Source organism: Leuciscus leuciscus, assembly GCF_965113295.1.
Source record: "Leuciscus leuciscus genome assembly, chromosome: 12".
Lineage (NCBI taxonomy): Eukaryota > Metazoa > Chordata > Actinopteri > Cypriniformes > Leuciscidae > Leuciscus > Leuciscus leuciscus.
Window position 1 is genome coordinate 25,208,079 of NC_138736.1, and position 12,874 is coordinate 25,220,952.

Sequence of the window (12,874 nt, forward strand, 5' to 3'; positions counted from 1 at the left end):
ACTACTCTAAAATGTATCCAAGTTTCATTTCTATAGTATTGTCTCTTGAGAAGATATACTAAAATGTTTGCTGAAATGTGAAGGGGGTTATTACTTTCGTGAGATACTGTATATATATATATATATACACCGTGATGTCATCGTCCAGCTCAGTTCAGTTCTCATATAATGGTGTTAATGCAGGCAGATCCATATTATTGTTGAATATTAAATTAAATGTCCAACTAAGCAAGCCAAAAGCCAATGGCAACAAAGGTGAAAAAGGCAACAGTGGCAAGGAACCAAAACTCTAGTTGACAATCTCTGCTGACACTTCAGGGATGCGTTGTGGTCGTGTCTTGGGCAGGTCCTCCATCTGATCTGGATGTGGCCCCGAGCCGGCTGATTAGAGTAAACCTAGGAATAAGCAGAAAGACTAACATTAGCGTAGATGCCATTCTTCTTATGATGCAACGAGTACATCGGGTGTTATAGGAGTGTTCCCGGTTCCGGCTGACCTAATTTATGCAGCCTAATAGTCATTTAACTGATTTGAATAAAAAGGAATGTATCATTTTATATGTGAATGCCAAAATTATAATATTAGTAATATTCACAAACAAAACCCCTATAAAGCCCATCAAGTTCCTCTAAAACAGGGATGGGCAAACTCTGTCCTGGAGGGCCACAGCTCTGCAGAGTTTAGCTCCAATCACAATAAACTCTCCTGCATGTAGCTCTCTAGTAATCCTGAAGACATTGATTAGCTGGTTCAGGTGCATTTGATTAGTCAAGTCAAGTCAAGTCACCTTTATTTATATAGCACTTTTTACAATACAGATTGTATCAAAGCAGCTTCACATTGATAACATGAAAATAATACAACAAAGTTTGTTTCTAGAAGAAAATTGCATCATCGTCCACCCTTAATAAGGCAGATCAATAATACTGTTGAATATTAAATGTCCCCATTAGGCACCACAAGCCACAAATTGCAGTGTGGCATAACCAATCAATTGTTATGCATACCGCCATTACAAACCTAAATTTTTTTCTTTTTTTGTTGTGGTGCAGTTTTTCAAAGATGAGCTTCCATGATGAGTCCACCATTACTGTGAGCGAAGATGCCAATGATCTTCAGAACACAGTGTAAGTGGTGTAATGCATTGTTACAAAATGCTGTTTGCTGTCTACTCCTGTTTGTGTAATTTTCTGTATACTGTACTTGGTTATTATTTTTAGTATTACTTCTACCACTACTAATACTACTATTATGTATTTTGCAGAATAGATTTTAAACACCCAGATGATACATCATGGGAAAAAGACAGTGAGGACAGCACTTCTGATGAGGATTATGTTCCCTCTATCTGTCTTAGGTTTGTCTGCATGAATCATGTTTTTTAATACAGATATAGGTAAAACAAAATAATATCAACTGATGGACGTACTGTAACTGTTATATTATCAACGTTTTTGGCTTCCAGGCTTCTTTACACTTTTTTTTTTTTTCCTAACAAAATGAAAGTATAGAAAAAACTATTTTTCTTGTACATGCTAATAATACAATGTTGTAAATATTTATATATGTATTTACAGAACGGGTGAAGGAACTAATGACTTTAGAAAAATCGAGGAGCTTAAAGTAATTGATCTCGAAGAGACTGTCCATCTAACACAAGAAGATGAAGTGATACCCCTACATGAAGAGCATGTCCTTACATCTGATGCTAGCAACAAAGTCATGTGTGAGGAGGACATAATTGGAAAACGGGCATCTATTGTATATGAAGCACAGTTGAAACAGTTGGTCAAACTTCTACAGCTACCAGTGGTGAATTGTAAAACCTGCCGGGCTTCACCACCTTTTGAAGTCCACCTGACTTCAAGGGGAACAGCAAGTGTCATCCAATGGGTAATAAAATAAATGCAAAACAATAATTCTGTATATTAGCATACGAACTTATGAACTTCGGAAAAATATATATTTTAATAGGTGCATGTCACACAAAACCTATTGTTGTTTTCGTTATAAAAAAGATGTATATCATAGTCTCAAAGTCTCTATTCAGCTTAGTGAACCTACATATATAGCTGAATACAGTTTCAAATTCCAAACAAGACTTTAAAAGTAGTTTTTAATTGTAATCCATATACATTTTAACTCAATGCATATCATTTTTTGAAAATTCGTTGTTTGTATGTATTGCAATCACTCTTGTGTATTTTATCTTATAGATCTGTTCAAATGGGCACAAAGTGTGGACTTGGAATTCGCAGCCGACACTGAAATTTGGAATGCAAGCAGGAGACTTCATGATGGCCACTAACATTCTGCTCTCGGGAAATAACTACTACAAAGTGGCACACCTGTTTAATTACATGAACATGGGCTTTGTAGGAAAGAACACTTTTTTTAATATACAGGATACTTACTGCTTAGGAGCAATAAAGGACATGTGGGAGGACAAAAGATGTGCTGCAATTCAACGTATGAAGAGTAAGGATGGTGTAGTTGTATTAGGTATGTTCTATGGCATTTAAAAAAAAAAAAATCTATGCAATACCTACATGTCATTCTATGTGCTGAAAATATTTTAAACATTTTTTTAAACTATTATTACATTTCTATAATTTTTTAGCCTCTTGTTTAAATTTTTTTAATGCATTTTTCTGAAATATGAAATCAAATCTCATTTATTGATTTATTGTGCTCTACACAGCAGATGGACGAATGGATAGCCCCGGATACTGTATCCAGTATTGCTCGTACACAGCAATGGAGAATGATTCTAAGGAAATCATCTCTGTTGTCACTATCGATAAAAGGCAGACCAGCCGTAATTCTGTCATAATGGAGAAAGAGGCTTTTGTAGCCACAATGGACAAGCTTCTTCGCGAAGTGCGGATTTCAGAAATATGCACCGATGCTCATGTACAAATCGCATCTATTATGAGTAAGTTGGTAGTTGTTGACCTATTATGTACAAGGAAAATATAAATTTGATATTCAGCAAATGTTTATTAATAGTCTGTTGTTTTGCTTTTCATTACAAGATCAAACAACTGGGCGATATAAGGACACTGGAGTTGTGCACTCATGGGACATATGGCATGGAGCAAAGAATTTAGCCAAGATGATTACTGCAGTATGTTTACTTTTTTCATTTTTATAAAATACTCGAACCTATATTTTTTTCAGATTTGTTATGAAAATGTTTTTATTCTAAAATGTACTGAACCACATCTGTTATATGCATACTTAGGAGGCACAGCAATCTGGACAAAAGATCCTACTGCACTGGGTCAAGCACATAGTGAATCACTTCTGGTTCTGTTGTAAGAAGGCAGACACGGTACAGCAGTTCATTGTAAGTAATATATCTCCCAGTAGTCATCTCTTCCTGTGACTAAATACAACAACATTTCCATGTAGCAAACTTGCATTCATCAAGTACAATGCTTCTATGTGCAGTGAGATTCAGTGTTTTAGGATAAGATTCTATTTGTGCACAGCATACTCATTATAAAGCACATTACAATATCTAGGCTTTATTTGTTCTTCGACTGTATGGTCTTGATTACAAGATTTGTTTTTTAGAAACTATGGAGCAGTGTGCTGCACCATGTCACAAATGAGCACGAATGGTATCTTGGTCACTGCCTGCACGGTAGCCTGCCAGAAATACAAGACAAGCAATGGCTGGAGAGTGGTTCCAAAGCTCACAAGGCACTGGAAGCGATAGTTCTAAAAAAGAGGTGGCTCAGAAATGTCCATCGATATCTACCTTTCAGGTAACTTATGGAAGCACCTTCATGTCTGTTTCAAAATGGAATTAGTCACCAGTAGTCATCACTGTGATCAATGTTTTGAATACTACTCGAAATATGAACATAGGCTAATTTATTTCTCCAGATCAACCTGTGAGCTGGAATCATTCCATAATCACTTGTTGATGTACGTCAGCAAGCTGTTCAGCTTCTCACCACTGGTCTACGAGGCAAGAACTCTCCTCGCAGCCCTGGATTATAACCACCATAGAGATCGACCGCCAATGCTCAACAAAAATGGCCAAAAGATGTAAGATTTAAAAATATATTTTCTATCACACAGAACTTTCTGTAGAACTTGATATTTCGTCCTTCAAATGCGTCTTATTATCCATATATTTCTGGGTAATTTTTTTTGTCTAAATACAAATTATTTTTCATTACAGCTTTCGCAGACAGTTCCAGAAGAAAACTGGTAGATGGACTGTATATGCCTTGAAAGTGGCAAAAGACTACAGTTACATTCCTGATCTGCAAGCGGAAATTGTGCGCGCAAGACTCCAGGCTGATGTGGGGATGCCAAGGCGTAGGGTTCCAAGGCCTGAGGACCCCAGGACATTAGGCCTCCTTCCAAGTGGCCAACCTCCTTCGATTGACAGCATTCTGGAGTCACATGTCAGTAGAGGCATAGGTATGTACAGCAAAAAATCTTAGCTAAGATGTCTGTCTTAGGATAATTATGCAAATCTATATATACATTTACAATGTTATTTATCCTAATTTAGGACAGATTGTATGATAACTCTATTTTATTTACTAGTGTTATCGATCAGTGCAATGTTAGGCTTCATTTATAAATTGCACTTATTTTTTTTCATATAATTTCAATTGTTTCTTTTTTTCTTTCCTTTTTTTCAAAAAGGAGCAAGCTCTACACCACCAGAGTCAAGAGACGAGCACTGAGCTAAAACCTCAGCAATCTGAACCCCCAAGTTCAGAAGTCTACCTTCAACTGAGTCAGCCAAACTATTTTTATAGTTTAATTTTATCCTGAAACTTGATGCATATACCTAAAAATGTTTGTAACTGACACCTTAGAAAAGTTATCAAATATGTAAATAAATGGTAAATCATTTCACACAAATTTTTTTTATTTGTTATTAATAAATCTTACCAAAAAAACAAAAACAGTTGTTTTATTTACAATATCACTCTTCTAAACAGGTTCTTAAGAAGAAGGCAGCAAATAAAGAATAACATATTCTTTATATTTGTAATACAAACATTTTAAATTGAAGAGTGGCAAACCATTTTTTTACCAAACAGGTAAGACAACATATAAATAAAAAGTAACATTGAATAAATAATTATAAATAACAACTAAACAAAATAAACAAGTCCTTTAAACATAAATACCCATTTATAGGAGAACATGACTAAGCAGCATGTTTCTACAACACAGCAGCGATGAATCCAGTGTACTGCCCATTTGGGTCAGGGAATTTATCACGTACTCTGCGCACACAGCAGCTAGGGATGACAATGCGGTTTCCCGCCCCAAGTGAACCACACTGCCACAAGACAAAATTTCTGTAAGCAGCATAGCGGTATTCCCGGTTGTCATCCCCAGGCTCCTGTGTGTCATGAATTGCATAAATGTCATTTCTTAAACGGCGTGACAAGCGCAATACCTGCTCATCCAATATGTATAACGACATGTGGGGCAACATGCTTACACATGTGCTGTCTGTCATGCCACAACATTTTTTTTCAATATCAGATGGCATTTCAATGCATCTTGTACAAGAACACCATCGAGGTACATCCTGTAATTGTTGTTCCTCTTGATGAGCAGGTGGTTGGAGGACGTCAAAGATGAGGCCTGGTTCTCTATTCATAACTCTAATCAAGAGTCCTTGAGCTTCAGCCACGTTCATATTTCCTATAAGATTCTGAAATTGCACATTTCAAAAGTTAATGCCAAACGCTGAAACTATTTTGGATACTTGAAGTATGTCCATACTCACCTGTGTCATCAACATCCTGTCCTCTTGCAGCCTAGACACCCTCAATCTGTCCTCTTCACACAGTCCAGATGATGCAGTGTTTCCTCTTCCTCTTGCTGCCTGTCTTCCCCCTGTAGACCTTCTACGTCTACTTGATGTTCTTCCTCTTGTTACACTGCTGAGTTCAACCGCTCCAGTTTTTTCTTCCACTCTGTAAGCTCTTCCCATCCCTTTTGCTCTTCCCATCCCTTTTCTTTTTCCTCTGTCTCCACCTTTTGTTCTTCCATGTGATGCTTCATGGCAGCTGCTCTGGGGAGGACTCCAGGTCTCATCAGTATTTGATATGGATACATCCAATGAGGATCTATCTGTGTCTTCCTGCAACATAACAACAAATAAGCAAATATAAATAATTGTACAAACAGATATGACATGGCAGCTGACAATACATAGATATACATAAAAATAAACTTGAAAATGTATATAATGTTTACACTTTTACATAGTTATGATGAGTGCATAATCCTAAGTCACATATAAGTTGCAAATCAGCATGCTTAATTTTATATAATCCAAATGTAGCATTCGGTAATAGTTATGTTTATGTAAGGAAAGTATTATTGCTTTAGGTTTGTGTTTAGTTTATTGATATTGTTTAGCACGTCTGGTGTTTATGGCCATGTAAATACATATAGCATGTGTTATACATAAAGATTAATCAGTATTTTGGCAAATGATGTGGGTATGTTCGAATGTACTTTTACAACAATTGATTAGAACACGTAAAACTGCGCCGCGTTATCACAACAATGAATTCGACAAATACAGTAACATCTATGATAACCACTTTAGTATTAAACCTTACTTTTCTTGCGGTTAATTCATTTTAATTAAACAAAAGCATGTCATTAAACACAACATTTATAAAAATAGAACTTTACCTCATCCATGAATGATTTTTCGATTCCCGTCTGACTCAATATCCCCGGTGGAGTTGAAAACGTCTCGGGTTACTGGATGTAACCCTGGTTCCCCGAGAGAGGGGAACGAGACGCTGCGTCTAATATAAACGCTACGGGGGGGATGCCTTCGGCATGCGTTATCTGAAGTCACTATACAACTATTCCAATCTTGGATTGGTGTGCGTCATCGTGCGTCATGACGTTGCATGTGACGGTGACCCGGACGCTATATAAGGGTCACAGGAACAAGGAAATGACAGCTTCGAAAAAGGTTCAAAGCAGCTGTTCTCAGGGCGCCCCGAAGGTGGGGAGAGGGGACGCAGCGTCTCGTTCCCCTCTCTCGGGGAACCAGGGTTACATCCAGTAACCCGAGACGTTCCCCTTCGTTACGGGGAACTCCCGCTGCGTCTAATATAAACGCTACGGGGAACGAGTACCAGCTAGCCCCCACCGAGAACAGGCGCCCCTGGTGTGAAACATCTGGCACACTCAAGAGCACTAAAGCAAGGGAGAGTGAAAGATCCAACTGTTCTAAGAATTTTATTCTTTCTTGTTTGGTGTACAAAGGGAAGGTTGCATCAACAACCTCGATATTAAGGTCCAAGTATATAGGCCTGATTAATGACAGGCAGAACACTTAACTCCTAACACCTTTTTAGTGGATCATCTCTGGAAGCCTAAGAGGCTCTCTTGCTTACACCGCACATGCAACGAAGGATGAAGAGCCTGAGGAATTTTTAGAATAGCCTCCGGTACCTTGGTTACCGGGGAGAAATATCTCAAAGAAAGCTAACAAACTCCCATTTAATACCCTATATAGATATACTCTGCGGAGCCGAATAAAGGCTCTAAGCAATTTAATATGATAGCCTGCAGAGACAGGGTTCATCCAGATTTTGACGCAGCATACAGAGGCAGAAAGCACTCTGAAGGTGAGGATCATTGCTAAGGACAGGGGAGAATTTATAGAACCCACTATACTAAGAATTTTATTCTTGTCTTTTTTGGTGTAAGAAAAAGGCTGAGTTAACAGCCTCAGAAGTGAGGTCCAATATATACATATGCCTAAAAAGGCAGGACACTGACTCCAAGGCACCATTAGTGGATAACCCTAAAAGCCTAGAAGGCTCTCCTGTCACACTTATAGCAACGAAGGATGAAGAGCCAGAGGAAATCATAAGATAGCCTCCGGTACCCTTATTGGTGACCGGGGAAATTTCCTACTAGAAAGCTAACAGATTTCCAAAATATGTAGATTTTCTTTTAATCTAACATATATACACGTATCCCGCAGAACCGACAGGGGCTTTTCTTTCCACAGACCTGTCAGCCTGCAAGGATAACAGGATTCATCCTAGAAGGCTACAGGGAAATATGGAGGTCATGGGACGACCCGGGTGGACCACCCTGAGAGCATATGGAGGCCGTAGGCGCCATAGCGGCTCTGAGCGTAGACGAGAGGTCCCGATTAGAGTATAGAAGAATCCCAGTACTGAAGCCATAGGGCAGTAAAAGGCTGGGTCCAGCTAACTCAATTAAAACTTCCTGAGCCGGGGAGTTCTGGAGGTAGCTGATCTGATGACCTCGGCCACCAGATCACCCTATTCGAGAAGGCCAGTGTGGTTTTTCGAGAATAAGATCTACTCAAAATCCTCTGACCCTCTCCAGAACTCCAGGGAGTAGAGCGACCGGGGGAAAAGGCGTACAGACGTTGCCTCGGCCACGTCTGTACCATGGCCTCCAGACCCAACGGGGCTGGATGCGAGAGAGAGAACCAGAGCGGGCAATGAGAATTCTCATGAGAAGCGAATAAATCTACCTCCGCCTGGCCGAACTTCTCCCATATAAGCTCCACCACCTCGGGGTGGAGCCTCCATTCCCCTGGCCTGGGCCCCTGCCTCGACAGGGTGTCTGCTCCCACATTATCAACCACAGGTATATACATAGCCCTCACAGAGAGAAATTTGTCCTTAGACAAAAATAGAATATGATGGGCCAATTTGCACAGAGGACGAGACCTCAAGCCCCCCTGATGGTTGATATAGAAAACCACCGATATATTATCAGACCTAATAAGGACCTGATGGCCTCTGAGGTCTGGAGGGAAATGCCTGAGGGCAAAGAATACTGCCCGCATCTCCAGGCAACTGATGTGCCCTGAGAGGTGATGGTCCTTCCAGACCCCGCGGGTGTACCGGCCCTCCATGACCGCACCCCAGCCCCTGCAGGAAGCATCTGTGGTCAGAATTTTTCTGGGACACGAAGCTCCAAGCACCTGGCCTTGGGACAGGAACCGTATGTCTTTCCATATGACTAGAGAACGAAGGTACCTGGACGTAACTCTAATCATACGGAAGGGGTTGCCCCTTGGGGAAAACCCCCTGGTCCCGAGCCACCACTGTAGGGCCCCATAAGGCCCAAAATTCCTTGAAAATGTTTGACAGTGATAGCCTGGCCTAACCTGATAGCTCTAACTGCAGCCACGATACTTTAAATACGTGGCTGGGTCAAGTGAACTTGCATAGATTGCGAGTCCCACTCAGCTCCAAGAAATTTTATTCTTTGAAGAGGAGACAGAGAACTTTTCTTGACATTGAGCCTTAGCCCCAAGCACTGAAGATGACGCAAAACAACATCTCGATGTTGGATTGCTAGCGTCTCTGGTTCTGCCAGAATAAGCCAGTCATCTAATAATTTAGGATGCGGTTCCCCTGAAGTCTCAGTGGAGCAAGGGCAGCATCCATACAGAAAGTGCAAGGGGATAGAGTTAGGCCGAAAGGAAGAACCCTATATTGGTAAGCTTTTCCCCCCAAAAGCGAACCTAAGGAACTTCCTATGATAATGGATGATGAAGTTATGAAAATAAGCATCCATAAGATCTATTGTCACAAACCAGTCTTCAGATCTGATTTGCTGAATGATACTGGGTATAGTGAGCATATTGAAACTAAATCTCCTCAAAGATTTATTCAATACTCTAAGATCTACAATAGGATGAAGTCCACCATCCTTTTTCGGAACAATGAAGTAACGGCTGTAAAAACCTGAATCCCTCTCCTGATTAGGGGCAATTTCTATTGCTTTTGCTAAAAGAGATTCAACTTCATTTTCCATCACCTGGCGCTGATGTGAGAAAACCAGTGTGTGAAATACCCCGTTAAAATCGGGTGGTCTTACTTTAAACTGGATTCTATATCCTTTAACTATACCCAGGGTCCATTTAGATATATTCAGAAGGCCTGACCAGGCGTCTAAACAATCTACAAGAGGAATCAATTTCTCTGGGTTAGTCTCAGGTGATATAATGTGCTTATCGGTGGTCTGAAGCAGTTTACTGGCAGGACGTAACCGATGAATAATCTAATAAGGAGATCAGTCCCTCGAGACTGACCTCAGGTTTTGAGATTCGGTGACCTGAAGCGATAGATCGGCAGGAACTAACCGAAAATAATATGAAGTGCCCATAAGGGTCCGCGTTTTTACGCCAGGACCTCATAGTTTATTTAATTATTTTTTCTTAGCCCGAAAGGCAGTCCTCAGACCTGACTTCGGGGCTTTTTTTTATTTATTTTTTATGAGAACGTCTCCTCTGACCCCGAGCCCTGTACAGGGGGAAGGGGAGGGGAAGAGGTGACTTCCCAGAATATGAGGAGCTGGTGACTGTCCCCGGGGGACCTGGACTACCATATGTAGGTATGCTTTTTTTTATTTATTTTTTATAAGCCTTCCCTACCAAATTCGAGATAATATTTATATTAGCTCCACTTTAATTTTGGAGGGACGTGTCTGAGTCATCAGAGGTAATACAATATCTGGGAGAAATATTCTTCTACCCCCTGCATCATTAAATTCCCCTTTAATTTTCTTCTTCAATTATTCCACAATCTCAGTACCTCAGTATGGAGATCGTTTGAAAAAGGAAGACTCTGACACAAGGATTTTGACTGGGTTTGCAGGAAGCACTCTTTTTAGACGCTTCCTTCTTATTAAATTACCAAACATTTAATTTCATTACAGCCCCAGTCTTTCTCCAGCAACTCCTCATAATGTGGTGAATATTCGTGGTTCAGTGTTGATAGTATCTGACTCCTCAGAATCAGATAAATCAAACACCGGGTCTTTAACACGGTCGGAAGAAGCCGCAGTGACGCGGGCTTCCGAACCATGCGCGAGACCTGTAAACACTGCTCCACGTGCGAACCCAATGCAAACAGACAACGCGCTGCCTCGACAGACGCGAGCTGATGCACTAGGAACGCAAGCCTATTTTATTCTTTTTAAACAGGCTCAGGCGGGAACGGAAGAGTAAACTCAGAGTCTACACCCTGCAGACCTGTAATCTACGCGCTGCCTCGGCAAACGCGAGATCCGAGCCACTATAGATTCTGTATTGCAATGCAGACATTAATCTACGCGCTGCCTCGGCAAACGCGAGATTAGTCACAGAATCTTTTCAGTTTGCACAAAATAGACAGTGCCCTCGAGAACTGTCCGTGCAAGCTCCGCTCACAACCCAACACCACAAAGCAAGTGTGCGCCATCCTTGCTTCTTTAATTTTTCTTAAATCAAGGAGACGCACACTGCCTTCGCCATAGTAGATTTGACAGACAACACCAAATAAGACGTACAGTTTGACATAGAACGCTGCTGAAGAACAGAAGCTGTCATTTCCTTGTTCCTGTGACCCTTATATAGCGTCCGGGTCACCGTCACATGCAACGTCATGACGCACGATGACGCACACCAATCCAAGATTGGAATAGTTGTATAGTGACTTCAGATAACGCATGCCGAAGGCATCCCCCCCGTAGCGTTTATATTAGACGCAGCGGGAGTTCCCCGTAACGAAGGGGAACAACAGTTCCCATCATTCCACGCTCCTACACATCGTCATCAAACTACGCTGTTGTTGTTGTTTGGAATGTAGCGCCCTCTAGAGGACAAAATTTATCGCATATTGTACCTTTAACAGGAGTAGAAGATAAATATGATCAATGGAGAAACATGCTAATTAATGCAAATAAAGATCAAGTACCATTATTAAGTATTTGGTTATCTATAGAAGAAGAAATACCGATGAGAGACAAAGTAAAGCTATTGCGAGATGTGGGAAAGAGGATACCAGGAGGATATAGATTGGTTACAATTTTAAATACTGTAACAAAGAAACAAATAGAAGAAAGATTGGCAGAATATGACTTAGCAGCTCAAAGTCTGAAAAGGAAGGATTTTCAGCATAAAGAAGTGCAGAAAACACAGAGAAATAATGATAGAAAACAACAAGGTGTTCAAACCAGCTATATAAAGCCTTATAATACCCGATCGCAGGCCAGACAGGTTGAGAATGATAAGTTTAGTAGACCAAAAACAGGAAATCAAAAACCGACGCCCTGGCAGAGAAATATTAGTACCGTGAGTAAGTTTAAAAGTGAGAGGAAAAGTAATGAATCGAAGATAGGATATGTTCCAGAGGATGAATGGGAAAAAATGACACCAGAACAGAGGAAACAATTAATACAAAAACGTGAAGCCGGTAATTCAAGAGTAAAAAATTTGGGCGAAATAAATTAATTTCAAGAGAAGAAATACCCTCAGCTGAGGAGCATAAAGAGAAAGTTGAGAAGACTGAAAAGACAGAACCATTTAAGAAATGAGATGAGCTTGGCCTGTTGCAGAGGAATATCTGCAATGAAAAAGTAAAGGAGAAAAATGAAGAATTATTTATAAATATAGAAGGAATAGAGTTCATGTTAGATACAGGAGCAGAGATCTCCTCTACAACAGAGCCAATAGAATATGAAAATAAAGTGTTAGTTCAGACGTATAATGGGAGAACAGAAGAAAGAAAAGATGGGGAAGAAATTTGGCGTTAATATGATAAAAGGAGAAGAAAATTTACTAGCAGGTAGAGATTTGAAAAAGATTTTAAGGTTAAGAGAAGTAAATCTAGAACAGGAGTTGGAACGAATACGTAATAAAATGATTGGATCAGAAGAATCAAAAGAGGAATTGATACAGGCTTTAAGAAAAACACCATATGGACGATTCAAAAATGATTGTGGAAAGGTTAGTGACAAATATGCACATGAGATAATTGGAGGTATTCATAAGCCACAACGACAATATCCAATTAATAAATTAGGTGAAAAGGAATT

The 12,874-nt window shown here is 40.1% G+C and overlaps 1 protein-coding gene and 1 long non-coding RNA gene across 3 annotated transcripts; one reads left to right on the forward strand and one right to left on the reverse strand.

Annotated features, from left to right (window-relative positions):
* The first annotated feature begins 1,057 nt into the window (after window positions 1-1,057).
* On the forward strand, window positions 1,058-4,878 carry LOC309510324 (uncharacterized protein). 2 transcript variants are annotated; one of them, XM_082185058.1, is made up of 11 exons: window positions 1,058-1,128; window positions 1,266-1,358; window positions 1,579-1,894; window positions 2,218-2,503; window positions 2,703-2,936; window positions 3,037-3,128; window positions 3,246-3,350; window positions 3,581-3,774; window positions 3,896-4,060; window positions 4,197-4,441; window positions 4,673-4,878. In XM_082185058.1, exons 1-11 carry the CDS (start codon window positions 1,064-1,066, stop codon window positions 4,711-4,713), a joined length of 1,836 nt encoding a protein of 611 aa, XP_082041184.1. In that variant the 5' UTR covers window positions 1,058-1,063; the 3' UTR covers window positions 4,714-4,878. The 2 variants fall into 2 exon arrangements, with proteins under 2 accessions (XP_082041184.1, XP_082041185.1); XM_082185059.1 differs by lacking the exon at window positions 4,673-4,878 and having other exon boundaries at window positions 3,896-3,980; window positions 4,197-4,350.
* A 46-nt stretch (window positions 4,879-4,924) lies between these two features.
* LOC309510325 lies at window positions 4,925-6,730 on the reverse strand. The gene is made up of 3 exons (XR_014210314.1): window positions 6,698-6,730; window positions 5,778-6,134; window positions 4,925-5,702 (listed from the first exon to the last, which is right to left on the reverse strand). It is a non-coding gene; the product is annotated as an uncharacterized lncRNA (long non-coding RNA).
* Between the last annotated feature and the right edge of the window lie 6,144 nt (window positions 6,731-12,874).

Coding starts and splice junctions, on each gene's coding strand:
- LOC309510324 (XM_082185058.1), top strand. CDS start 1,064: ATGAGCTTCCATGATGAGTCCACCATTACTGTGAGCGAAGATGCCAAT. Junction 3,351..3,580: donor ACACGGTACAGCAGTTCATT/GTAAGTAATATA, acceptor TTTGTTTTTTAG/AAACTATGGAGCAGTGTGCT. Junction 4,442..4,672: donor ACATGTCAGTAGAGGCATAG/GTATGTACAGCA, acceptor TTTTTCAAAAAG/GAGCAAGCTCTACACCACCA.